The sequence below is a fragment of the Ambystoma mexicanum genome, chromosome 3q, assembly GCF_040938575.1.
Source record: "Ambystoma mexicanum isolate Mex_15411 chromosome 3q, UKY_AmexF1_1, whole genome shotgun sequence".
In the NCBI taxonomy this organism is placed as follows: Eukaryota; Metazoa; Chordata; class Amphibia; order Caudata; family Ambystomatidae; genus Ambystoma; species Ambystoma mexicanum.
The window spans coordinates 281,801,787-281,829,345 of NC_090926.1; the positions used below are offsets into that span (position 1 = coordinate 281,801,787).

Below are 27,559 nucleotides of genomic sequence, written 5' to 3' on the forward strand. Positions count from 1 at the left end.
ATGATGAAAGCATTCATAGCTACCAAAGACATAGGGATACATGACAGGGGAATGAAAGTGACACTGTTTCCGTTGCTAGAAAAGAGTGGCAGATTACCACAATATATAACATGGCAACAGATGGACAAGGATAATTTGAGTTGTAAGTTACCCTTGTTGACTGCAGGAGCAGGAAATGGTTTAATAAGAGGTTGACGGCAGGGACGACACTGGCAGTGGACGACATGAAGAGTTTACTCTCAGCCATTTTTGTGGAGGTAGCTTACGATGTTTGTAAACGGGCAGGGTACCCCAGAATGACATCAGAGAACACAGCTCATGATGGCGCGCCAGTCAATAACTGCAAAGCAGCTGTATGGCAAGCTCCAAGAGTACAGTACCGAGAAACATCTGACATAAGCGCGATTATGGCATGCAAAATGCGTAAGGATGAAGACCCACTTCAATATATTCAGGAGATCTAAGAATGTTGGCATCTCGAGACAAGAGAGCCATGGGATAAAACAGTGGGGCTATTCTACCACACATCAAGCCATGGGCTACTAGAGCATGTACAATAGAAATAAAAAAAATGAGTGGGGATGGAAGCAAAGCCATGGCCAGAAATTCAGTTAATTATAGTACATTATTGCAGACTAATGAATGAGAACTCAAGGAAAAAGCACAAGGAGGAGAAGCAGTGTAACTCCCGGTTGGGGGATTAAAGAAAAGAAGGATCCCTGGTGCAAGCACCAGTGTAGCAGAATGTTGTAGCCATGAGACACAAAGACTCCAGTACAAAAACTAGGGGGATCAATCGTGGTGGGAGGTTACCCCTTTACAGGGACAGCAATGGCTCTATACCCACAACAGGACAGCACGCAGACAGACCTGATGTGTTCAATACTATCCGTTACACCAGACCCGAACGAGGAACCATGCGTAGGTGTGACCATAGGTGACAAGACCTTCTCTTTTCTCATATATATGGAGGCAACCAGATCCTGTATTAGGGAGGGGAGATATCCAATGTCAGGCATTACCATGAATGCACTGGGATTCTCTGGGGCTAAAGACTTGGTTCCTTTCACTGATGAGCTTCAGATTCCCCTAGGGGAACATGACCTGACCATGCCACTGTTATATTTCCCACAGACACCAGTCAAAATAATAGGGAGGGCCCTGATGAGCAAACTCAACCTGATCATTTCGTTCACAGATCAGGGGCTAGTATGCCCGCCCTCAGGAATTCACTACATGAACGTGTGCGAACTCATTCAGGCATATTGCGGGCAGACTTCACTTAAGGGGTTGCCAGTGAACCCTGAGTTGTTCCAATATGGAGTGGAAGCCCTATTAGCATGGCTTCCAGGGGTAAAAGGCAAACTGCTTCCTATACCTAACAAAAATAAAATCAGACCAGAGGTTCCTTTAGACCAGAAGGAAGGGCAAGTGTTCTCACTAGAGTTATGGACAGTTAAAGTGAGGGACGAGAGAGAGCAGTACTGTACGGGACTGACGACACAGGGCGGGCATGGAGAACAGTAATCGCAGTAGGATTAGGGCACAGACTGACTGACTTGTCAGACAAAGAACTGTTTCAAGATGATCGTTCAGACCTTGAGACAGTGTTATTTATGAGCATTACCTATTGGGTGAGAATTCATCACAGGGAGGTACCGTAGAGAATGGCCTTACTGAAAAAGGCACCACCGCCATTTCTTGAACAAGTACTGAGTGTCTTATGGATCAACAGCCCATATAACATTGGCCTGCTAAAAGGAGTAGGAGCTGTTAAGCTAAAGCTCAAGCTACGGGCTATCTTACCAAGGAAAAAAACAATATCCTTTGTCCAGGGAGGCAGACAAAGGCATTTATGAGACAATCTCTGCGTTAGTGCAGCAAGGTATTCTGGTACCTTTGGAATTACAGTGTAACACGGTTGTGTACCTGGTGAAGAAGGCAACAGGGGAAATGTGGTGTTTTAATCAGGACTTACGTCCTCTGAGCCAAATTGTTGAAGCAAAGGTCCCGTTAGTTCCAAATCCAGCAGCAATACTATTTAACATTCTGCCAGAAGCTACCATTTCATGGTAATAGATTTGAAGAATGCTTTCTTCTCTATACCACTTCATGAGGAATCACAGCGTCTGACATCCTTTCTGCATAGAAATAAAAAAGTGGAAACCCGTGAGATTACCTCATGGGTACTGTGAATCACCCTCTGTATTCAATTGGGTCCTCCCGATGGAACTAGGGAACTTACATTTGCACTGCACAGTTATTCAGTATGTAGGCGATATCTTGATTTGCAGCAAATCAGAAGAACATTGCAGAAAAGACTAATTGCAGTTGTTGACAGTGTTGGCACAACAGGTTTACAAGGTAGACAAGGCAATGTTGCAATAAGTGAGGTGTTGTACATTGGACAGTTAATATCACAGGAAGGGAACAAAGTAACTCCAGAAGTGATTCCAGCGACATTGTTGCAGATTACACCCACTCATCTAAGTTAGGATGTTCTTGCTGCACATATTGGGGAAGAGTGGTTTTGTCCCAATATGGTGGAGAATACTGCCACATTTATGGATAATTGTGTAGTATGCAAAAAATATAATGCGGGTCACATGTTGCACGTAGTGCGAGAAGCAATACTGCGCCCTATTGGGCCCTTCCAACATCTCCATGTAGACTATGTAGACATGATCCAAGTTTACCAAGGGTACCGCTATATGATAGTGGTTGTATGCCCTTTTTCTCATTGGATTGAAGCTGGTCCATGCTCACACACTGATGCCCTCAGTGCGGTTAAATACCTCATCAGAGAGGTGTTCCCACAATAGAGTGTGTGCGAGGTACTGCATTCAGACAATGGGCCTCACTTTCTAAATGAAACCGTGGAGCACATTGCAGCTCTGCTGTGGATTAAGCATACATTTGCCTGTGCTTAACACCCACAAGCGAATGGAATTTGTGGATGCCTCAACGGCTTGCTGAAGGAACAAAATAGCAAAAATAAAAGCAACAATAAAGAAGAGATGGCTACATTGCCTACCCCTCCCCTTGTTCACATTGCGCAACCAACCTGGATTCGACCACCATTTAACTCCTCATGAGGTGATGACAGGACAACGCATGTGACTCCCACTTGCTCCTCCCGTTAATGTGTTGACAGATGCCCATGGTACAGCAACTGTCTTAGGTGATGAAATGCGTCAATACATCACTTCAATGATGGCTAGTGTTTCTTATATCTATCGACAGCTCCAGTCCCGGCAGGGGAGGTTGAAGAAGTGTGAGGAAGATAATGCACCAGCACCAGACTCTGAAGTGCTCAAGCAACCACCTCTTTATCTGGGGGATCAACTGTATTTACGTAACTTCATCCAGTCCTGGTACAAATCCAGGTTCGAGGGCTCCGACTAAGTAGAACAAGCACTGATAGGGCAGTCAAACTTGTGGGGAAAAAAGGCCTGGAACTACCTTAGAGACGTCAAGCCCAACACGCAGAGGATTTGATGCAAGAAGAAGAACAAAAAGAAGAAACACCTCAGCGAATGCAGACGTGATCGGCAACTAGAGCTAGACAAGCACAAAATGAAAAGCTAGATTAGGCACTACCCTCCAATCTACTCACGTCGTGACTTTTGTGACTTCGACGCTACCCTCTTCTTCAACACCTGCTCTTCCTCTCTTCCATCTCTCCAAGACTTTGCTTTATTCTCTGTGGACGATGCTCTCTCCTCCCTTTCCTCCTCTATCTCCACTGCCCTTGATCAACTTTATCCCCTTTCTCTCTTCCGTCCAACCCGGAAGCCTTCTCAACCCGGGCTTACTTCCCAACTCCTCTCTATGCGGCGCCTTCTCCGACTCCTTTGCTTTCTAATCAAACCTCTCACTTCTCTTACCACGCACTATACAACTCTTGTCTTGCAGCGGCCAAATCCTCTTACTACTCTAACCTTCTCCAGTCTCAAGCCTCCCACCCTCGTCATATTTTTCAAACCCTCTCTCGTCTTCTCTCTCCTCCCACTCCTGATCCCTCATCCAACTCCACACTATCTCCTTCTGACTTTTCTAACTTCTTCTCCTCCAAAATCCTCACCCTTCACCAAAAAATAAACTCCCTCTTTGACTCCCCCTATCCTGCTCCCCCCTCTCCTCCCTCTTCCCTCATGTCTATCTTCTCACCTGTTTTCCCTTCCGAAGTCTCCTCCCTTCTATCCAAAGCCCACCCCACATCCGCCCCTTCGGACCCTCTCCCCTCCGTTCTTATCCCCAAGACCTACCCTCTACTTTCTTCAACACCTGCCTCTCCTCATCAACCTTTCCCTCTGCTTTCAAACATGCAACGATTATTCCTATTCTAAAGAAACCATCTGCCGATCCACTTCTCACTGCTAACTACAGACCTATCTCTCTTCTACCATTCCTTTCTAAACTCCTTGAGCGCCTTGCCTACTGTCAGCTCTCATCCTTTGTCACTACTTCCTCTCTCCTTCCTCCCTTCCAATCTGGCTTCCATCCCAAACATTCCACAGAAACTGCTCTCACCTCTATCCTTAACTCCCTCCTCTCTGCAGCTTTTGACACTGTCGATCATCCCCTCCTGCTCCACACTCTTTCCTCCTTCGGGTTTAAAGGCCCTGTTCTCAAATGGCTATCCTCTTACCTCTCCTCCCGTTCCTTTGCTGTATCATGGGGTGGCCAGACCTCTCCTTCCTTCCCTCTTATTTACGGTGTTCCCCAAGGTTCTGTACTTGGTCCTTTCCTCTTCTCTCTTTACACCTCCCTCGTTGCCCCTGTTATCTCCTCGTTTGGCATCTCCCACCATTTCTATGCTGACGACACTCAACTCTTTCTCTCTTTCTCCTCCTTCTCAATTGACCTTCACCTTAAACTCTCCTCCTGCCTCACTGCTATTAAGAACTGGATGTCCTCCCGCTTTCTCTCTCTTAACACTGATCAAACCAAAGTCCTTTTCTTCCCCTCTAATTCTCTTCCCCCTTCTTCTCCTCCCCCTTTCATTCACTTTCCTCCCTCCAATCTCCCTATCCCTCCCCAGGCTCGTAATTTAGGTGTTCTCTTTGACTCCTCTCTCTCCTTCTCCCAACACATTTCACTTACCTCTCGCACCTGCCGATACCACCTCTACAATATTCGCAAAATCCGTCCCTCCCTCACATTCCACGCTACCAAACTCCTAATTTCCTCTCTCATCTTTTCCCGCCTCTTCTACTGCTCTTCTCTACTCTTTGGACTTCCCGCATCTCATCTTGCCCCTCTTAAATCCATACCACTCTGCTGATCGTACCCTCTGTCTCCTTACCTCCCGTGACTCCATCTCTACCTCTCTCTCTTACCTTGGCTGGCTACCATTTCATCTACAGCTAAAATTTTACTTTCTATGCCTTGTCTTCAAATCCCTCCATGGTCTTGCTCCCCCTTATCTCTCCTCTCTCCTCCCTTCTCTCCTTCTACTCCCCCTCCCGTTCCCTTCGTTCCACTGACCATTTCCTTCTCACTGTACCTCCATCCCCCTGCACTTCCTCCCGTTTCCGCTCCTTCCAACTCCTTGCACCTCTGCACTGGAACTCACTCCCTCTCAAAATCCGCTCTACCACGACCTTCACCTCATTCCGCACTTCCCTTAAATCCCTCCTCTTCCATTCTCCTCCTTGAAACCCCCCCTCTGCCCTCTCCACTTCCCCTCCCCCCTCTCCCTTCCCCTTTGATTTTCTCTCTCCCCTCTCCTACACCTCCTCTCTCCCCCTTCCATTTCCCTCGTCCAACTCATCTCCACCCCCCCACACCTATTCCCACTCTCCCTCTGCCCCCTTCCCCTTCAGTTAATTGCTCTTTGCACTGTTTTGTTGAATGATGCATGATGTAATTTGGCTTCCACTGTTATTTTGTTGTTGTTATCATGTATTATGTTGTTCCATTGTACAGCGCCTTGGTGTAAAGTGCTATAGAAATGAGTAAATAAATAAATAAATAAATATTTTCCTTACACAAGGTATCATCGTGAAAGTTTGGACTAATTGTGAGTAATGATTCTACACCTGCACAACATTTGTGAAGCACTTTTTCCAAACTGGCAGCCACATCTGGACAGTTGATATCTCCCAAGTTGTTCTTTTATGCTTTTCTTCTTTATGTGGCGTACACTTATCTCACATTCATTCAAGGTGATCCATCTATTATCACACTGCGTAATAGTGCCAAGGTGCAACTTGTTTGGGAGCGATTGTTTTTTGCTGCATTTTTCAGTATTACCGCAGAAGAGCTTGACTAAAACACTAAAACATTAATGATGCATTCTGCAAACTTTTTTAAATGGTCTCATGGACTTTATGATCAGTATAAAAGACATCCGGCACTACAGAAGATGGACGCTGTGACAAAATCTAATGTGGTGATATTTCTTGTCTTCTGCTGTTTCTACTTCTTTACCCTCTTTGCACTTCAAAAAGTTGTATTGCTGCATGCACATGCTTTGGTCCCTGTTAACCCAACCCCTATTCTTGCTCTTACATAAGCCATATCTGAGCGGATGACCAACGCTGCCCGAGAAGTAAAAAAACCCAGACGCAGATGTAGATTTTCAAAAAGTAAATCTATACCTACCTGGCTCAGCCCACGTGTCCAATAAAATGTGGTACAAGCACATGGCCAAGGTGGAGAGCGAGACAACAAAGGAGACCTGCTATGTTGGTTCTCTCATCCCCTCTGCCATGAGTGCTTCCAGAACATTCATAGCTGCAGAAATCCCAACAGCCAGAGCACAATGCCTTATGCACTTGCCGCTATGCACAAGAGGCCGATTCCAAGGCAGTTGGGATACACTAAGATGGATGTAACAGAAGATGTTACCGTATGAAGACGACTACATTGAAACTCAAGAAATGATAGATGACTATTGGAGCACTGACAAGACAACAGCGTATGTTCCTGACGGCCCAAATAAAGGAGAAGCCAGAATTGTGACAGAAAAGGAGTTACAATGCCCAAAGACAGGACAAAGAGCGATAGGAAGAATGCCAGGATGGTGGGAAAGGCCTCAGTTACTAGTATATGGACAGATATTCACAGGAAAAGGATGCAAGGAAGGGATCGTAGGAAGCAAAGCACACGCACCTTTGACAGTTCCAGTGGAGGGGGTGCAGAAGGAAAATGACGATTGCCTCAAGGAATGGGCAGTAAGTGCCAAGCTGCTCACCTGGGTGGAAAATGAAGCAGGTGCAATGCCAATCATACCATGCTTCCTTGTGTTTCCAGAAGGATGGTCCAATGAAAGTTGGCGATGAAGGTTGGCGAGAATAAAGGACCTAACAGGTAACTATGCAAATTTTGGTGCAGATTGGTGAAACAGTGTGGAATGGAACAAAGCTTCGCCAAGCCACAGATCCACAAACTAATTTTGACTTGTGCTAAAGGAAACGGGGTGGGGCGTCCAAATTTCATATAGCCAGTAATGTCTGGAGGGCCCTAACAGGTAACTATGCAGAATTTGGTGCAGGTTGTGGAAACAGTGTGGAATTGTATAAGGAACAACGCTTTGCCACAGACCTACAAACACATTTTGACTTTTTGCTGAAATCCGGGGAAAGGGGTGGGGTGTCCAAATGTCATGTAGCCAGTAATGTCCTAACAGGCAACTATGCAAAATATGGTGCAGATTGGTGAAACAGTGTGGAATTGTATATGGAACAAAGCTTCGCCACAAATACCGACACAAACACATTTTCACTTTTATTTACATAGATATTCTATGCATTGTTAATGACAAATAATACTATGAGCCAACTAAATGGTACTTATTTAATAGACTGCATAAGGATGTTGGGATGGTAGGCAGAATGGTTCTAGCCAGTACTGAGACACTGCCATGCAGGTTGCGTAAAGACGTCTGGAGATCTACATGTATGTGTATCTGGCTCCATGGGTGAACCCACTTAATGGACAGGGGTAAATGTTTCCTCTTCTGCCACACAGAGGCCACACAGAGGCAATCTTACCCAACTACTTTAATCACACTCTTGTTTCTTGAAAATATGCTGAAACAACAGAATTCTATAGATTTTAGTGCACGCCATTTTGCATTCCTGTACATATTATAAATACAAGCCTACAAATAGCAGGATGCAATCTGCTGTGAACCTAAAATTCAGGACTGTTTGACTATTTCACTCCCGAAATGAGACAGCTTGAGATCCTGTCTCGTGGGCTGTACTACTTTCAAGACATATTGAGACCCCAGAAGAGCATGCGTGGTGTGAGGTAAAGGGGGTGGCTCCCGCTTCTTTTTCAGATGGCTTCTGTAACCTAAAAAGTGACCAGATGTAAAACGTCTTTCACTCTAGGAGAAGGAGACCCGCAGATGGCAGAGATGGAGCAGAGAGCGAGTGAAAGAGAGAACGTAGGAAATAAAACCAGATACCAAAGGAAAAGTTGAGAAACGGTGGAAACGCATTAGAGAAAGGAAGAGAGAACAAAAGAGGAAGAGTGAAAGACATGAAAATAGAAGGGAAGTGGAAGAGCGATATGGAGTGCATATGTGAGAATGATATTGTTAAATGAGAGGGAATGAGGTGCACGGGGCCCCAAAGAAGGGTGGGCCGTGCAGTCCAGTGTTCCTCTTTGGGGCCTGTACACAGAGCTTCAATTTTTGCCGCATTCACATTCAGCCATTTGGCGCCCATCCACCCAGGGACAGGGCACTGTCTAGCTCTTGCAGCAGAGGACACCGAGTTTCCAAGGAGAAGCATGCTAGGCCATAGGAGAGCGGTCAGCACGCAGCCACACACATTCAAGTTGACAGGTGACAGGGAGGATGCTTTTAGGGCACCTCATGAGAGAGAATGAGATGGGAATGGTGGAAGAACTGCCAGGGAATGGTTAGATTAGGAGAAAGTTCAAAAGCAGCTCAGAACAATCCCCCTTTTTCGCACTTGCTCAGGGAGCTTAACCGAAATTGATGGTTGATTGTGTCAAAAACAGCTGACAGACGGAGCAGAGTGAGTGCACTGATGCAGTTGCCATTGGGCTTTTTCTGGAAGCCACCCGCCAGCAATTGACAAAACCCTCTTGATGAGAAGCTGGGGCCCTGGGAAGAGTCCAATAGCTGCTTTTCCTAAGCAGGGTCTGGACCAATGAGCTTTATTTTTCAGTGGACCAGGTTGAGTTGCAAACAACCACTCTGGGTTTATTAAGTGGACCTGTTTTGACATGGGCTAACATGTTAATGGACTGAAACATCCAGTTCTAAATGCTGTGTAACGTACCCATTGGGCAAGAAGCCATGGACATGCAATGAATGGAGGGAAGTAGAGGTACAGTCGTGCAATTAGTCCCAGGTTGTTGGAATCCTCATGACGGGCCTAGGCGCTAGGGGCGTCAAGATGTCATATGCATCGAGACCGTCGCGTCAGCCTTAGGTGTTGGGACGAGATCGGCCGCCTCAGGCCTTGAGATCATCCCGGAGGCCCATGCACAATATCCATGAGGGTATTTGCGGAACAGTGGACTCATCTTCGGGAAGTGGGGCCACAGTGCCATTCCGCTGTTGTTGATGACTTCCTATTGCTGCCCCCGGTGAAGTTGGGATTTAGACGCAGGTTTAGAAGAAGCCCATTCTAAGATATCTGTTAGCCATGCTGATCTATGTTCCTTTATTTAGGAACCAGTATGAAGCATTTTCCTGATCCAAGATAACTCTTTCCTGATGCCCTTGTACAGTTGCATGGCATAGTAGAGTATCACAAAAGCTGGTGGCAGCATGGAAGCATTCAGAGCCTTCCTTGACTCCAAGGATCCTAACATGTAGCTTCCGCTCTGCCCAGATTCCATCCATAGCCAGGGGATCTTTCTGAAGTGTAGAGTTTTTTCTCCCAGAGGGGATCTGCCCCTGTGAGCACCCTGCCTCCCTCTGGAAGGGGGGCTTCAGAGAAGGCCCATATCTCTGGACCGAGGAGGAGAGGGTACTTGCTCTCACTGGTTCTGACAAACCTCTGGCGTCCCTTGCTTCCAGGATCATGATTGGCTGGAAAACGTTTAAACTGCAGCAAGGCATTGTTAATACCAAATAAATGGCAGAGTTATTAAACCAAGGCACAGAGAGCGAGAAAGGGATAGATGGGGAGGGGGAGAGAGTACCTGTTTTGTGTGGTGTAGGAAGGGGCAAATGGGTGTAACGTAAAATTTGAATCTGATGCACGGCCTGATGGCGTAGTGGGAGTAGCAACAGTTTGGTGAAAATCCAGGGAATTTAGGCAGTCCCCCAATATCTGGATGAGCCGATGGGAAGTTTCCCTGATCTACAAATTACAATCACTCAAAACGGGCAGATGTTTGGAAAAAAAGGAAAAGGGATCAAATAGACTACGGGGGAGGGGCTTTTCTTTGGATTTCAGGAAATCACAGCCACAGAGAGTTGCGGGAAACGGAAGCACTGCACAAAATAATGAGCTCTTCCAAGGAGAAGGTGGCACGATAGGGTAGTGTCTCGACCTTAAAACTGGCTTTGTGCATGATAGTTCTTCCCTCTCCACTCCTAGTGGCTCAAATTTGCATAAACAACATTTACCCGGGTGGGATAGTATCTGTGATAACTGACCTGCAGTCTTCGGAGAGTCAGGATTCTGCAAAAAAAGATATCTTCTGGTTGGCGTTCCTCGGCCAGACCAAAGAGCTCAATGGAGTGCTTAACCACTACGCACCTCTGCTTGGGGTGCGGTGGAGTATGGAAGGCAAGACTGGCTGCAAGGGAGTATTAGGTTAAGTCAAAAAGATATCTTCTCGTTGGCATTCCTCGGCCAGACCAAAGAGCTCAATGGAGTGCTTAACCACTGCGCACCTCTGCTTGGGGTGCGTTGGTGTATGGAAGGCAAGACTGGCAGTGAGGAAATATTAGGTTAAGTCAAAAAGATATCTTCTGGTTGGCGTTCCTCGGCCTGACCAAAGAGCTCAATGGAGTGCTTAACCACTGCACACCTCTGCTTGGGGTGCATCGGAGTATGGAAGGCAAGACTGGCTGCGAGGAAGTATTAGGTTAAGTCAAAAAGATGTCTTCTGGTTGGCATTCCTCGGCCTGACCAAAGATCTCAATAGAGTGCTTAACCACTGCACACCTCTGCTTGGGGTGCATCGGAGTATGGAAGGCAAGACTGGCCGCGAGGAAGTATTAGGTTACGTCAAAAAGATATCTTCTGGTTGGCGTTCCTCGGCCAGACCAAAGAGCTCAATGGAGTGCTTAACCACTGCGCACCTCTGCTTGGGGTGTTTTGGAGTATGGAAGGCAAGACTGGCAGTGAGGAAATATTAGGTTAAGTCAAGAGGATGTGTATGTTAGAGAAACAACCCAGAGTGTTCCTATCTAATGGGAAGGAAGTCATGCAAAATTACACCATTTCACCTGCAGTATGTACCAGAGCAATGAATGCGGTGCAGGGGATCAGGTGTGAGTCAAGCCAAGAATAGTCAAAGATGGGCTTATCTCTAGGTGATCGTGTGATTTGTTATGTGAGCGTGGGCTCCTCCACGTGATCACAGAATGCCTGGCGTGGAGGCGACCAAGGCGACCAAGGCAGGAACACCGAAACTTGAACCCGCTCACTCCCAGGATGCTTTTTTTGTCATGCGTGGGCAGGAAGCACATTTGGAAAATTCCAAGCAAGATAGAATGCAACACCTTTTGTTGTCAAAATTCCAATGACCTCTTCTACTTGTCCTAAAAGTGAGTCTCACAGGAGTTCTGCCCAACTTTTCAACAAGATCAAAAACTGCCCCTTCACGGTGGAAACGTGTCCAGGACAACATAGATTTAATCTGGACCTCTACATTGCCCATTTGGGAGCAACAATGAGGGCTTCTCCGTTTGCCAGGCATTTGCTTGTGTCATCCACAAACCCTCACTCTGTGAGGGCAATTGTTTAGGGCAGCACATTACATCTGTACACATATATTCATAAATTATCCGCGCACTGGCATATTCTAAACATAGTCACACATTACACAGGGAGATTTAGTGGCCGTTCAGACAGGAGCCTGCTAGGGAATTGCCCCATTTCTTTATAGACCCGTACCTCTTCAGACAAACACAACCTTGCAGACACACATATTGGCAGGTCTTCCGTCCTCTCTTGTGGATTTCATTGGTCTACTTATGCTCTAAAATTGGCCTTCCCTCCTCTGTAGACACCACTGGTCCTCACTTACCCTAGAGGTGTCAATACGTTGACGCGATGACGGATAATTCATGGACACGTTGAATAGGGAGTTGACTTCCTCTTCCTCCAGATCTGACTCCATCTCCATCTCCTCATCGTAGAGCACAGTCTCTGCCAGAGTCTCCCCATTTAGAGTGGTACTATGGGATCTGCTTTCCCTCTGGAGAGTGGAATGGGAGATGTCAGCAGGCAAGTGGTTCTGCATACCCTTTGAGCATTCCAAAAGTACCCCACTCTCAAATGCATTCTCGCCAGTTCATTAAAACAATTGTCGCTACTATGCAAGCACTACTGCAGAAGCTTCTGAATTCAGTCTTAGCAAACCATGAACGAGATCTCACCTGCACCTAAACAGTCTTACCACTGATCATATGCTAGGTAAATATCATAAACACGCTTGTCACACCTCCCAAATATCTCCCAAGCTCCTAGCCATGCTTTTGCCACCTCTTGAATCCTAGCTCAAGTATCCCAAACATAGAACAGCCACCTTCCACCATGACCTCAAAAGGTCCATAAACCAAGGTGCCTAAATGCCATCTCAAAGGGGCTGAAACAAGATCTTACCCCCCACCGAAAGACCACCGAACTAGTTCTTCAAGGTCATCATACCACCTACAAACCAACATCTCCAAGTGACTTAAAGCAATCTTACGGCCTTCCAGGATTAGTTATTTCAAAAGCTCCTAACCAGAGTCTCAAAACCTCCCAGAATTTCCAATGGCCATAGAGAAATCTCATAACGTCTCTGGAGTAGTCTCAACATGTGCCCAGAGTTCTCCACCTCGCCCACTCTTTTAATCTGTCGGGGTTTGCCTACTTAACTGCCCTTTGCCCCCTACTGCACTGCTGCACTGTGTGGCCTCCTGCTCCTCCAGCTGCGTGCGGTCACCACCTGTGCTGCACAACCAACCAGACTCACCTTCACCACTAGGTACCGCGGGGGATCCCGGGCCATGCGAGTAAACTCATTGGCCAACTCCTTGAAAGTAGGCCGTATGTTCTCATCAATCATCCAACCTGTAAATGAGGGATTCTGTGAGACATGTTGTTAAATAATGTGCCCTCATGCACCTCAGCGGAATCACACTCCTTCCCGCCCCCATTGAGTTGTCAACCAGGACCCAATGGTACTCACACTTAACCATCACCATGTAGACCTCAATGGTGCAGATCTGCGGTTGAGAGAGGCGTTCGCCCTTCTCCAAGAGGTCTGGCACCTCGGACAAGCGGACCCCTGCGTATGGCTCTGCCCCAAACATCATCATCTCCCAGACCGTTACACCTGTGAAGAGAGGAAGTTAGCCCAAGGCCTATTGGTGTGACAACAGTTGGCAGGCAGAACCTTGCTCCGGCCTTGTAAATGCATTTTAGCATGTTTGCAACGGTGTGCAGTTTTGTGGCCTTTGTGCAAAGTTGCTGAGTAGATGCTAAAAGCTCAGTAATGACAGCTGCTATGTGTGCCTTGCAAAGGCCTCACATAACTCTACTTATCTAACATTTGTGTGGATTTTTTTAAAGCAATTTAAAACCTGAGTCACCAAATAAATGCCATTATTTAAACTGTCTTTTTTGGGTGGGGTTAAATCTTTAAGTACAACATATATTTAATATTATCATTCACTATAAAAATAAATACTATTTTAGTTCTTGAAAACAAAACATTCGTAAATAATTGTACCTCGCTTTGCAACTAGATCTTGGAACTTATGATAAAGTACCTACATTTCCGCTTCAACACTTAACCAAAGCATGCCACCCTGAGCATTCAATCCCACTGGGCCTTATATTTCCATATTGCTAGTCCCTAGACTTGGTTTAGTTTACCATGTACACTATTGGAAGCCTCACCATAGTCTACCTCCATAAATATTAACATTAACAAGAATAATAACATTAATAGTAAAAGTCACCATCCCTGTATAGCACGTGTTGTCTCTCAGCTCACTCATGGTAACACCACTTGTTTTACATGTGTACAATGTTAATGCACTGTGAAGGATATGGTTTATTAAGTATATTGCACATGCACATCTAAAAGGCAGCACATGAAATGTCTTAGATTTTATGGATTGTAGTTTAAATTTTTTTGATTTTTATATTCTGGCATTTAGCCAATTTAAAATGCTCCATGTGTATGAAGATGACCAAATTCTGTTACATGGAGGTACAGGGATTCACCCAGGATTGCGCAATTTAGTCAGGATTAGATGCCAGATGACCCGAGACAGAGTCGCCATCTTTCGCACTGGTTACCAGTCATTTGGTCGAAAATAAATGGTCGAATGACCATTTGATCGATGTAAAATGGTCGGAAAAAAAAAGGTCGAATTTTTTTTTGCTTTTTTTTATTTATGGGGGTCTTCCCCCCCCAACCCCCCCTTTTTCTTTATTAAAAAATATTTTTTAAGCAGCCAAACTAAAAATAAATAAATAAATAAATAAATAAATTCGACTTTTTTTTTTCCGACCATATTGATTCGATCAAATGGTCATTTGACCATTTATTTTCGACCAAATGACCGGACACCTTTCGCACTAGATTACAAAGATGCAGAGACGTCGTGCTCTCTATGGAAAGCAGAATGCTTCCCAAACAGTGAGGATCTCTCAAAGGTCAGAAGGCTGGGTCAGTGCTAGCCTCTCTGTAAGGCTGGACAGGCTGTCGCTCGGCAAGGGTGCATGCGGGAGTCCACTCCCCATCTGACTGCAGTAAACTCAACCTTCCCCACAAACCTCCTCGTCCTGCTGACTTTCGGGTGAGGCATGGGCAGTGCAGTAGTGCACTCTTCTTGCTTCAGAATACCCACCGTATGGCATTCCCTCAGTTGTTTCGTACTAACTGGGTGCCACCCACCCCAGATCCAGTTCACCATTGTGGCATGCCCTATACCCCCTGCATAGCCTTCATTGGACTCTCACCCGCTAAAAACATCACATTTCACCCACCTGGGCAATTCAGGAGGTTGAGAAGTGTGATATGATGCTTGGGTGTCCAAAGTGAAGGGCAGACGAAGTAAAGGGCAATTCCTGTTTGGACCTGTTTGGACTGGGCGAACAGCTAAGCATGCGCTGACATGTTAGCGTATGGCCCTTGGAACATGCATATGGTAATGGATGGGATTACACCAGAATAATTCTGAGTCCATATAACCGGACAAACTCAAGAGGATGGCAAGTCACGGTTTTATTAACAATTATCTAAAACATGGAGGTTACAACAAACATCAATGGACGCACACTCAGTCTCTCAATGATTTTCACAAAAAATACACTTCATATACTCCATTATGCATCCGAGTGGCGTCATACTACGTGGCAATAGTGAAAACCTATCAAGTGACGGGATTGGTTAAGGGAGACATCTAGATATACAATCATATAGGAGCTAGGATTGTTACTGACTGTCCTTTGTCAGGTGGACAACTTGTGCCTACCTCGTCAAACATGTAATTTCATAAACACTAGAGACATCGTGTTTCATTGGTCTTCTAAGCTATAAGGTCTGATATATAGACTAATACAATTGGTTGGCACGCTTGTGCCCTGTCTGGAACATTTGGTTCATTTAGCAGCACGTAAGCCAAGACCCATGTGCAGGGAGATAGGACAGGAAGCTACCTCACCACCTAATTAGCCCAACACCTCTCATCACCCATGCCTTCTGCCATGAAATTGTCTTTGTACTTGGCCTGGTAGAGTATCCTCGTCCTGAGAATGCACGGGGTGAGGGCACTTGTTATAGTGTCTGGAACTCCAAGTTCAAACTCTATTTCCATCCTTGGCTCACATGACAATAGACCATGATTTGGTCAATTCTGCAGCTTTTTAATGCTTTAAATGAATTAAAACTTGGCATCCTTTGTGTTCTTCCTTGCACCTTAACGTGAGAGGATTCATCCCCGCGCACTCGTTCTCTTCAGAGTAGATAGCTGACCTCAATGTCTAGGATCCTGACTTCAGGCCAGACAGCCTCGCCATGCAGTTTCAGCAACCTGTTATTCTACTGCGACACAGCTTTTCATTCCCCTTTCATGATTTTTGCCTTATTATATCATGATACCAAAGTCCAGTTTCTATACGATGGTGGCTTTGCTTGCATTCTATTCACTACTTATAGCTATCCTATACGATGACTTGATCTATCTTGTGTTTCAGTGTCTGTACATTCATTGACATTCTGTTTTCTGCAGCACTTTGTTAACGTGTAATCTTTGCCTTTTCCACTTTAATAGTCCACTCGATTCTTTACTTTGTCATTTGTCCTCTAGGATCCATATATCGTCTTCCTTCACTGTCTCGGGACTTCGTGCACACTTTCTTATTATGTCATCAGTTAATTTTATCAACTCTTTCACATATTCTTGTCTCAATGGATATCTCCTTCCAAATACTTGCTGCGGTATTGGTCTGATAGCTGGTGTCACGCAAAGCATGGTCTCATGTCTCCAGTACAAGGGAGGTAGGGGGGCGGGATCTCCTGCAGATGCATATATCTGCTCCTCTACACATGTGTTTTCTCCCTCAGTCCCCACAGGCCACCCCCACCATCACCAGGCAATGCTGTCATCATACCTCCTCTAAGGCATGGATTCTGCAATGCAGCAACCATATCCATATCAGCCTCAAGTGCATCCGAACCTCTTCACCATCCATAACACGGAAGTTGAGGCTCACCAACGTCCGCTTAGCTGTCACCCATTCAGCAGACGTCATCAACCTCATCACTTCACATGACCTTGACGCCATCTGCATCACCGGGGCTTGGCTGACATCCACATCATATCCTATATGTCCGTGTCCCTGATGGCTACAGCATCCAACTGGCTGAACAAGACAGGCGGAGGCCTAGCAGTCATCAACAAAACCTTGTGTTCCTGCACCAGACTTGATGTCGACAGCATTGGCACCTTCGAAGTCCTCTCCTGCCACTTCCGCTCTCCCCAATGGCACAGTCACATTACATCTCATCTATAGACCACCCAAACCCAACACCGCCTTCATCGGATACTTCACCGACCTGTTCACCACCATGTCTCACACGCACGCCAAAATCTTCCTAGGCGACTTTTACCTCCCAGGCAACAAGGACACCAAACTGATGAAGGAAGCTCTCCTCTGCCTTCTCGGCACCCTCAACCTCACACAGCACATGAAAAGCCCAATGCACGAGAAAGGTAACATCCTCGACCTAATCATTAGGTTTCACAATTCTTTTCATATATGGCGATTTCTTTCCATTTTGCCTGCGCGGCGCAGTCAAAATGGGAAACAATTGTCAAATGTGAAAAGAATAAATGCATGATGGCTAATAGATGAATGGCATTAATAGACTGTACGTTAGCTTCGTGTGTGGCGGCTTTATGGATTGAAAAGAAAGAATGGGCAACAGAAGCCACAGAGAGTCACAGCGCTTACTACAGCGATTACTATTAAGTTATGGGTACGCGGCAGCAGTTAATTGTGCCTGTGCCCAGGGATTGCCCTGCATCCCACAGTAAAAGACTTGCTAAGCCGATTCTAAGCAATCACTCTGGGCCACACCATAAGATTCAAAATGTACAGTTGTACAGTGTTTAATTAGAATTCAGTTCAGCCTGACACCTGTTTCCAGCTGGGCTCTTCCTCCGAGGCAAGAATTCTTGTCTGTTCTGTTACGGACACATATAGGTTGAGTGAACAATTTTATAAGCTTGTCAGTCAGTTGCCGAGAGGCAGCTTTACAAATGAATCTGAAATTGCAATGGCAGTAATACTTAAGAACACAGCAATCAAGCTTATAAAATTGTTCACTCAACCTAAATGTGTCCGTAACAGAACAGGCTTTTTGGATTGGTCGCGGTGTGTATGCAAACAGGAAGCACATTCTGAGGTTGGTTAGCAGATTAGTCAGGTCTTGGAGGACTGCACTTAACACCTTTGTGTGATTTTGCAGCACAAGCACACTGTCATAAATAATCAATGTATAACTCCGTTCGTTGTTCGTCAACATAATGACAGCATGTACGTATGATGGAATCTTGACTCTATCAATTTAGTTATTGGACGATTGCAGTTCACAAACTAGAGAATGATTCAAAGGAGTTTGAGTAATATATGTCCAGGGCCAGAATATTCTAAAGAAGCATTGGCAAGGCCCACAGTATGGGCTTTTGTGTAGGCAGTGGAAAGCCACTTGCCAGGCACTTTAGTGGTATTAAGTGACTATTGATGGTAGCAGGTGCAATATGGTGCTAGTACATGGGCAATTAATAGCACAAGCCACAAGTGTTTGGCTTTGTCAATGCTTGGTATTCGCAACACTTCAGTGAAGGACACGCATAGTGCTCATAAGTAGAGTGGCTGAAGCCAGACCTGGTAAAGATATTTTTATTACACCAGTAGGGAGTTTAGAACTTCAATTAGGTTATTAACCTTCAGAAGACTGCTTTGAGAAAACACTGGCAGGCACTTCAACTGCAATGTTTGATGGTATGGCTTGATTAATGCAAGCTCAAAGAGATCCAATGAGGAGGTACTTTGGGTGGGGAGGCCAGGAACTGGGTGGGAATGGCCATAGGAATGTGCATGTCCCTGTGCAGCCAATGGGTGGGCTCAGGCTGGGCGGTGCAGGAGACCGGTGTGCAGCAGCTACAACTTAAGGTAGTCCCCTCCACCCCCTGCCCTATCTTTCTTTTTTGGGCATTCCTTTCCATTTTGCCGGTGCCGCTTGCTAGCAAAATGGAAAGAAATGTCACAATGTAAATGACATTGCGAAACTGGTTTTGAAGTATTCCATTCCAGGAGGTATATGGCCGTGCCCTGGGCTCAGGCGGTGGTGGGCTCCTATAGCCAAGCTTGACCATGAATTCCCTGGCTCCCTAGCTTTATTATTAACATGTCTAACATACTCTCCTGTGTCTTCCTGCGTAGGGCAGGTGGCAAAGCCAGTGGCGTGGGTCATGGGGCACTCGTTTGTAAAGAGAATAGAGAGGCGAGTGGCAGAGCATCTGGATTTGCTGTCAGATGCAGTGGAGTTCGACATACACTGGATTGGTTCAGGGGTTTGCGGGCAGATCAAGTTGGTTGGTTTTTGGAGGAGAAGAAAAGAAAGAGAGGGTTGCCGGAACCCGGATTTGTTGATCTTGCACGTAGGGGGCAATGATTTGGTATAGTGTGGGAAAAGGGCTCTCATCATGGACTTATTGTCACGGTTTGGTTGGTTTGGGCGTTTTTGCCCATAGGCATTGCTAGCGTGGTGACACATTATACCGTAGGTGAACTGGGGGCAGCAGTGCCTTCGCGACATTTGAACATTGCAGCACAAAAGTTGAACAGGGAGATGGCCCGGTTTGCCGGATGCAACGGGCGACTACGGATCATTAAGAATGGACAATTAAGATGACCAGCGACTTGTCGTCATGACGGGGTGCACCTGTCTAAGTGGGGCACCAAACCTTTATTACAGAACCTTTTGGCAGTAGTGAGAACATTTGTGCGTAAACATTTGTGGGGGGCGTGGGCCAGTGGGTCTGCGACCCTGTGGCAGGTGGGGGAGGACCACAGAGACATTAGAATCCCCTTCCGGGGGACTTCAGAGCTGGAATTATGGGAAGGGGAGGGTCCCCTGCGGAATTCATGGGCAGCTGTCAGGGGGGTCCCAGCGGGGGAGAAGGTGTGGGGGCAGGGTCAGGGGGCAAGTTGGGTAACGAAGGGTCAGCCTCCTGGGATCGCCCCGAAACAGAGAGCAGGGCATGGTGGGTACGGGATAGGGCCTCACCATCATGCAGTGACTTGACCACCATGCGGCGCCTTGAATGGCGGAGGGCGTGGTCAGCCTGGACCACCTGTCAGTATTAGCAGATGATTTATTGTTATTAGTGATGTATGGTTTTTAAGTCAAATTCTTTATGTGTGATGTAAGGAATAAAATGGGCCCGATATGGCATCCAAGTGGGCCTCATTAGGACCCTGGTGGTGACGGTATGAATGGTGCCAGTAAGGCACCGGCACCGTTCATACCGTCCTGCCGCATTATGAGTTCTGCTCGGGGATCCTGACAGCTTGCCAGGTCTTACCTGGCGGGCAGTGCGGCACCCGCAAACATAACTTGTAATGCCGCCGGCACCATTATTAACAGTGCCAGCGCATCCATGCTCCCCACGCCCATTCTCTATGGGGCAGAATGGGGAACGGGAGCCCGGCAATACTGTCACCCGCGAATGGGCAATTACCGGCTCATTCATCTCGTAATGGACCTCTTGTTGCCCAATCGCGGGAGGCGGTGCCGGTAGCAAGCACAGGCACGGCTACGCCATGCTTGGAATGAGGCCCAGTCAAGTGTTTTCCCCCTCATGCCCCGGCATGTCCCACCCCCCTGCAGAGCCCACAGAACAAGAGCAAAAGAAACCCCATTCGAGGCTGTGGTGATCACTAACCATAGCTCCAGACGTCGCTCTGGTGCGTGTACTTCCCAAAGTGAATGCTCTCCAGGGCCATCCATTTAATAGGAGTCTGTCACGGAAAAGACAAATACAGGGGTTATTTTCTCATATGTATGTAGAAGGGATTGACATGTTCTGACTTCCATTTGACACCCAGCATTCATACCAGGAGTAGGGGGAAGCACCACTCCAAAATGTCCGCTTTCTGTGAGAATGGTCTGGGACCTTCCCTGGTGTTTGCAAGAGGGGAATACCTGCCACAGACGACCTTCTCCATGGAGGTCTCTGCACAGAGATGACATACAATGTGCATGGGAGCTTGTGTCCTACGATAACTCCTTAGGAGGACAAAGCTTGTAGGCAGAGGAAATGGTTTGGAAATTTAGTGAAATGCATCCCATGTATTAATGGGTTAAAGAAAACAATTTGCAATTAGCAGAAACAGCAGGGGGAGGGGAGGTCAGAGGAAACACTGAAACGTGGTTCCATTTTTGAAATAAACGACAAACAAGACTGTTTCCGGAAAAGGTGTGCTTTATGTGAAAGAACATAACATGTCGAGCTTTGTGTGAGCTTTGTGTGCTTTGTGTGAGTAGAAGGCAGCAATTTTAGGAGAACTAAAATGGCTGCATTCGTTTTAGGAAAACTAGTCCAGGCTAGTCCTAGTATATCTGAGCTTTTAGGTGACAGCCGATACAAGAAAGAAAGAGAAGCTGCTTCATGGCTCATCCGGCGAGACCCAGCCCCAGGAAGAGGGAGTGAGTTCTGGAAGTTACGAGAAACAGAGCAAGAGTGGAAGAAGAGATCCGAAAAGGGAAACGGTGAGAAACTGATGCAACAAGCGAGAGGAGAAATGATGTTAACCTGAGGCTCTGATTCCATTAAGGACAGATAGACATTACCGTGAGATATAGACAAAACTCTTAGGAGAATCTTGCTCTACAAGGCAAACTTTTTAGGAAGAGTCAAGAGATATCTTTAGATGGGATCACTCTATATTGAATGTGTGGTGATGGGGGGCATGGAGGTGGGTGGTTGGGCTGGTGTGGGTTGTCTTTATAGATAGCCGAAGAGGAGCCAAGATGGCACGAGGACAAAGTCCAGAGATCATCCCAATGTGTGGAGTTTGCACTGCTATGACATCCCCTAGCCATGTTTGTAGTAGCCGTAATGTGTAACATGTCTCCTTCTGGGGGTGGCTGCACCCTGTACCCCAGGATTCACCTTGACCTCGTTGTAGAAGTACTTCTTGTCGTCAGGGTACAGCAAATCCGCAATGCCAAAGTCTGCCACCTGGACGATGTTGTTGGTCTTCATCAAAATGTTGCGTGCCGCGAGGTTCCGGTGGATCATACGATGCTCCTCCAGGTAGTACATCCCCTGCAGGAGGGAAAGGGGCAGAGAGCGAGAGCAAGGCAAAGAGGAAAAGACAGAGGGAGAGGGTGAAAGAGAGTGGACGAGGGAGAAAGAAAGGGAGCGCGAGAGGGATTGTGCGAGAGTGGGAGAGAGAGAGAAGTAGGGACAAGAGCACGAGAAAGAGAGAGAGTTACAGGTAAGTAAGCAAGGAAGCATTGGGAGGAGAGGGGCAGAGGGAAAATAGATGAGATTAATGTATTCCCAGGCATAACTCTAATAATCATTGCAGATTTGGATACCGCGGTTCACACCACATTCGGTCTTCTTTTAAGTGCTTCAATAATAGCTGATCTTATTTCCCATTTTAATGATACTCAATTAATCAACCTCTCAGGATGAAGAGATGAAGAGCTGAGTCGGGCCTCCAGGAATTCCAGCAGGTGCAGACAGGCCGTATGAGGCGAGAGCCTAATCCTTGAGCTATCTACCTGGGCAGGGATAGCTCTGCTGTCTACCCCTGAGACTGTAGGAGCAGCAATAGTGCCTCCAGTTATGAAACGATGATGGAAGTCCCGAATTTGCGGGCATTTATAAATATAAATATACTACGAAATGGAATTCCGTACTGAAAAGTGATATACAGAAGAGACTACAAGGCTGAAACTCAAGTGCGGTATGCACTGAACAGAACAGTAAAACAGCAGTAAACACACATGTAACCTCATGAAATAAAGGTCATATATACCTTGGTAAACGCTTGGAGAATTATATTCATATGGGGTTCATCATTAACGCATTGATGCACCTGATTAGTCACCCCCACACCACTAACGAGGGTCTCTATATCGCAATAAGATATGATCCATTTTTGGATGTTTGCCTACATCGGAGATCTGCTATCCTGGGCAAAGCACTGAAGAGCCAGCACTGTTCCTGTAATTGAGAGAAGGGCCCTCATTACGATACTGCCGCTAAACCATGGCGCTATTAGCACCATGGTTGGTGCCGGTATTGTAACGAGTCCGCCAATGTTCAATGGGGAATTACCACCCCATTCCAAGGTTGGCGGGGTGGTAATTCCCAATTGAACATTGGCCCTTCCCCATTCCCATTTTTGCCCCATAGGGCTCAATGGGACTGGGGAAGGCGCTAAGTACGGTACCGCAAATTGCGGTACCGTACTTAGCACCAAGGTCCCTTTGCGGGTCCCTACTTTAACGGCAGCCTTTTACGCCGCCGTTAACCACTTACCGCCAGGGTCGTAATGAGGCCCAAGGTCTTCTAGATTTAGGGGAAATCAAGTAAAACATGCTGGATGCTCAGACCCTAACAACACACGTCCCATCAATGTTTGCTGAAAGAAAGCCAACCAGAGCACATTCTAAACAAGTATTGGCAATGACAACAGTTTGGGCTTTTGTGTAGGCATGGGATAGGCAATTGCCAGGCACTGCCTTAATGATAACAACTGGCCATTAACGGTAGCAGCTGCAAAATGGCGTGACTACCTCAACACAAGCCAAAACTGTTGGTTTTGCCAATGCTTGTTTTCAACAGGCCTTCAATGCAAGGACATACATACTGCTTATAAATCAAGTGGCATAGGCATACTGCATTATGGCATTTTGATTACATTACACCAGTAGCACATTTACAGCTCCAATTAAGCGGATAACTCTCAGAAGACTGTTTTGAAATGACACTGGCAGGCATTTACAGCACAAAGTTTCATGTTACTGCTAGACAAAGCTAGCTCAAAGAGATCCCAGGTGGACATATTTTGGGTGAAGAGGGAGAGGAAGTGGGTGGGAATGGTCATAGGGATGGGGGAAGGGGTCAATGCGTGGATAAATAACCAAACAACACCCACAAGCTGGGTGTCCCTCCTCACATCCCATCTCATTCCTAGCTGTATACCACTTCAGTAGTTTTGGCTTATAAGTAGTGCTTTAGTGCCCCCTAATACTAAAGTTAAAGAAGGATCTTGTCCCTTTGCCACTTCCTCTTGGTTACGGGTAAAGATTACATATACACAGAATGACTCTCCCACTCTTGCATACTCTCCAGACTACCTCTGAGAACCCATCCACTACATGTACGGCTCTAAGACACATTGCAAAACAGCTCTGCCTTAAGAATACAGCTATCCCCTATTATACAAATTTGGTCTAGCTGCACGTATAATGAGACTCCTGCGCTCCCATACTCTCCAGACTACCTCACAGCGGCCATCCACATGCCAGCTCTGCACAGACAGCTAACAGTGACTTGGCCACCCCTACCTACCTTTCGTGTTGGCTAAAATGCACACACGCATTTGAAACCTCGCTGATGACTTGCCTATACCTGGACTTCTGGCCCCGAGGGCGTTCAACCTAAAGCACGTTGGGACCATACCAATGGTGAAAGGCGCTATACAAATGAAAATGACATTACATATAACACAAAAGAACATCGCTGTGCTCATTGGCTGCTTGGTGTTCCTCTGAGTCATACAGGACACAAGCCCTCCCTCCCCCCCGGCTGTCCAGTCCCAATGCACTTGCCTTTTGACCGTCCAGCACTGCCGCCAGGCCAACCTTGCACTACCTTGGTGTTACTCCCTTGGGAGGCCCAGCCCATCCTTGCACTTAACTCAGGGCCCTGTTGCTCTGGGTGCGTACCCTTCCCCCTCACTTCCTGTCTGCGCACTTGCACGATCTAAATGATAGTAGGCCTAGTAAGATCATTTGTCTTGTTTTCTCTTGTCCCCACCCCCACCCCTTGCCTGGTTGCACCTTGAAACACTTGTGTATAGGCACATTATAAATAAAATATCAATCAATCAAAAAAGTGATGTGGGGGCTACAGTACTGTTGGGGAGTGTACAATTTAGGAAGCTGTGATAGTGTTAGTGCTCTCTGGGCCCCACTCGTATTCGCTCACTCGCGCGCACGCACGCTCCTGCTCACCTTGGCGATCTGCACACACCAGTTGAGCAGCAGCTGAGGCGAGATCAGGTGGCTGTCCTTGTTCTTGCGGACATACTCCAGCAGTGACCCCATGGGCAGGAGCTGGGTGACCAGCTGCAGCCTGGTGCCCAGGCAGATGCCAATCGTGCGCACAATGTAGTCATGTTCCAGGCTCCCCATGGCCAGCATTTGCTGCAAATGTGAAGAAGAAAGTCCTCTGTTAGAAACCGCAAATAACAAGCAGAGCGGTGTACGCATATTCATTATTTTCTCTGAAAGGCTGGATGGCAAAAAAAAGACCACCATCGCATCGCGCAAATGCCAGGAAACAAATAGCAAAACAAGCAAGAAGCGAACGCTGGTAAGAGGCACTCAAAGTCTGTGCCCGGCCAGGTGTTCGTTTTTCTATTGTATTACTGTTGTTATTTATTTATTTATGACGTGCAACAATTCCATATAAACAACTTCAAGGCGCAGATGTATTTAACATTGTAAAACGAAATGCTGCAGCAACGGGTCGAACATTGTATTTACTGGACGCCTTCCAAAAATGAAACATTATAAGCTTGTGCAAGATGATATATGTCAGAAATGTAAATCAGATATTGGCACTGGTTTGCATATGTTCTGGTCCTGTGTGAAAATGACTAGCTTTTGGGACAACGTCCTGCAGCGTATGGAACTTGTCTTAGATTTATCGCTCCCCCTAACTCCTTTGCTATGTGTGCTGGGTTTGTTTCCAGCAGGTATTCGGCTCGCTGTTGGCCAACAGATCTTGAAATGCTGGAAGAGTGATGCTAAGCGTTCCATTGATGATTGGTTACAGGATGTAGCCAGTCTTTCAAGTAGAGAAAACATCGCTCATCAGAGATTGAAAAAAGCCGACAAATATTCTACTATATGGAATATCTTTAATGAATAGCATATCTGAAACATTCCCCTTTGTTGATTTAATATTTGTTTGTTTTTCTTTCTGTATATATATATTTTTTCTTCTCTTCCTCTCTCCCTTTCTGCTCTTTCCTTTCTCTCCCTTTTCTGTGATCCTATCTTTTGTTTCCCTGCCTTTTATACTTATTGTAAAAGCTGTATAAATATACGGTTATGTTGTCTAAATGATGTTCATCTGTTAAAATATGATGCTGTTTCTATCTTGCGCATGTTAAAAAAATGTCAATAAAGACATTTTACAAAAATTGAAAAATGTTAAAAAAGAAATGCTGTGCAAATGTCACAAGACATTAGAATGACCAGTGTTGCAGAACATTCAGACTGACAGGTTCCTAGATGCAACACTCTAGAATTGCACGGTAGCGATACCATCAGCTCACCTGCGGAGTGGTGTTTAAGCTGGGGACTGCACACTTGAGTGCAACGGGCCTCACTGCGCGTGTGATAGAAACAGTGAAGCTAGTATTTCTGAATATTGCCAGTTTTATCGACACCTCCAGGCGCCCCATTATGCGTTTTGTGTCCCATATGAGATAGGACAAAAAGCTGCCTTGTTAGACATGGAAGTAAAAGCGCCGTTAAAATAAATGGCAATGGTTCAGGCATAATTATCGCAAGTGGTAAATTCACACAGTCCTAATAATGGGGAATAACAGAAACTTTCAGTTATGCAGAGCTACGGAGTAATGAGGTCTAATGTGTTCAGTAATCATTAGGCAGCATGAACACCCCCCTGCCCCCTGCCCCAGAGCCTTGGATGTGGGGTTGTGCAGACCAAGGATCAAGTTGTTCTGGGAGAGCGGTGGGGCGGTGTAAGGGAGGGCAAATCCTTATCTGCAGGGTGAGGTTAGACAAGCATGAATGATGGGAAATAGGGTGGAGGGCCTGTGGGCTGGAGGATGCAGAGGCAGTGCAGGGTTTGGGAAGGGGCCGGAGTAAGGTAGGAAGGGCCAGACTCCAGATGGGTCCGTTCATTGGGGCGGATCTTGTTTCCACCCGCAGCCTTTTTTGATCCAAGGAAGGCAGACGGGCTCATTTCCGCCTTCGAAGGAATATCAAGGGTGAGGTAGTCGTCTATCGGAGGTCTTACCCTTAAGTGCAAAGAGACACGAGATGCTCCAGAAGGAACAGCGGCTCTTATCTGAGCTTTTGAGTAACAACCAAAATCTTAATAGTGAAATCAAAAATGGGTCTAGGGCAGGGGTGGGCAAACTTTTTGACTCGCGGGCCACAATGGGTTTTAAAATTTGACAGAGGGGCCGGGCCAGGTGCATTTGGAGGGAGTGTTTGGGCCGGATATACTAAAGCATTAAATGTAGTGTGTGCAAACCTCATAGCACAGTAAGAACACTACAACCCAATTTATTAACTGTCTTTCAAATGTGAAAAATAGCCCTTATCAGTTAATAAATTTGTCTCAAGGAATATGCAAGATATGGCATTTACATACTATTTCGCAGATACTGTGAGGAGGAAATGTAAATAGATTAAAATAACATACGCACTGTGATTTATCAAGATTGCGTCTGTTTTTAATAAGTTTCAATCGAAGGTGCAAAGTTAAAGAAATCAACATTTATTGAAAAATGGAATCACTTTCAACATTCAAAACATATTATTACACAACGAAATACTCAAGCTCAATAATATCTACTTGTGTTAAACTCCG

At 46.2% G+C, this 27,559-nt stretch overlaps 1 protein-coding gene across 2 annotated transcripts in view; it reads right to left on the reverse strand.

Moving 5' to 3' along the window:
- Positions 1–27,559, reverse strand: part of ERBB3 (erb-b2 receptor tyrosine kinase 3) — a 364,313-nt gene that overhangs the window by 12,369 nt on the left and 324,385 nt on the right. For both annotated transcript variants that reach the window (XM_069653771.1, XM_069653770.1), the window contains 6 exons: positions 24,940–25,131; positions 21,857–22,012; positions 20,627–20,702; positions 13,348–13,494; positions 13,132–13,229; positions 12,199–12,369 (listed from right to left, as the gene is read on the reverse strand). In XM_069653771.1, coding sequence (XP_069509872.1) covers positions 12,199–12,369; positions 13,132–13,229; positions 13,348–13,494; positions 20,627–20,702; positions 21,857–22,012; positions 24,940–25,131 — 840 coding nt within the window. The remainder of the gene's footprint in view (positions 1–12,198; positions 12,370–13,131; positions 13,230–13,347; positions 13,495–20,626; positions 20,703–21,856; positions 22,013–24,939; positions 25,132–27,559) is intronic.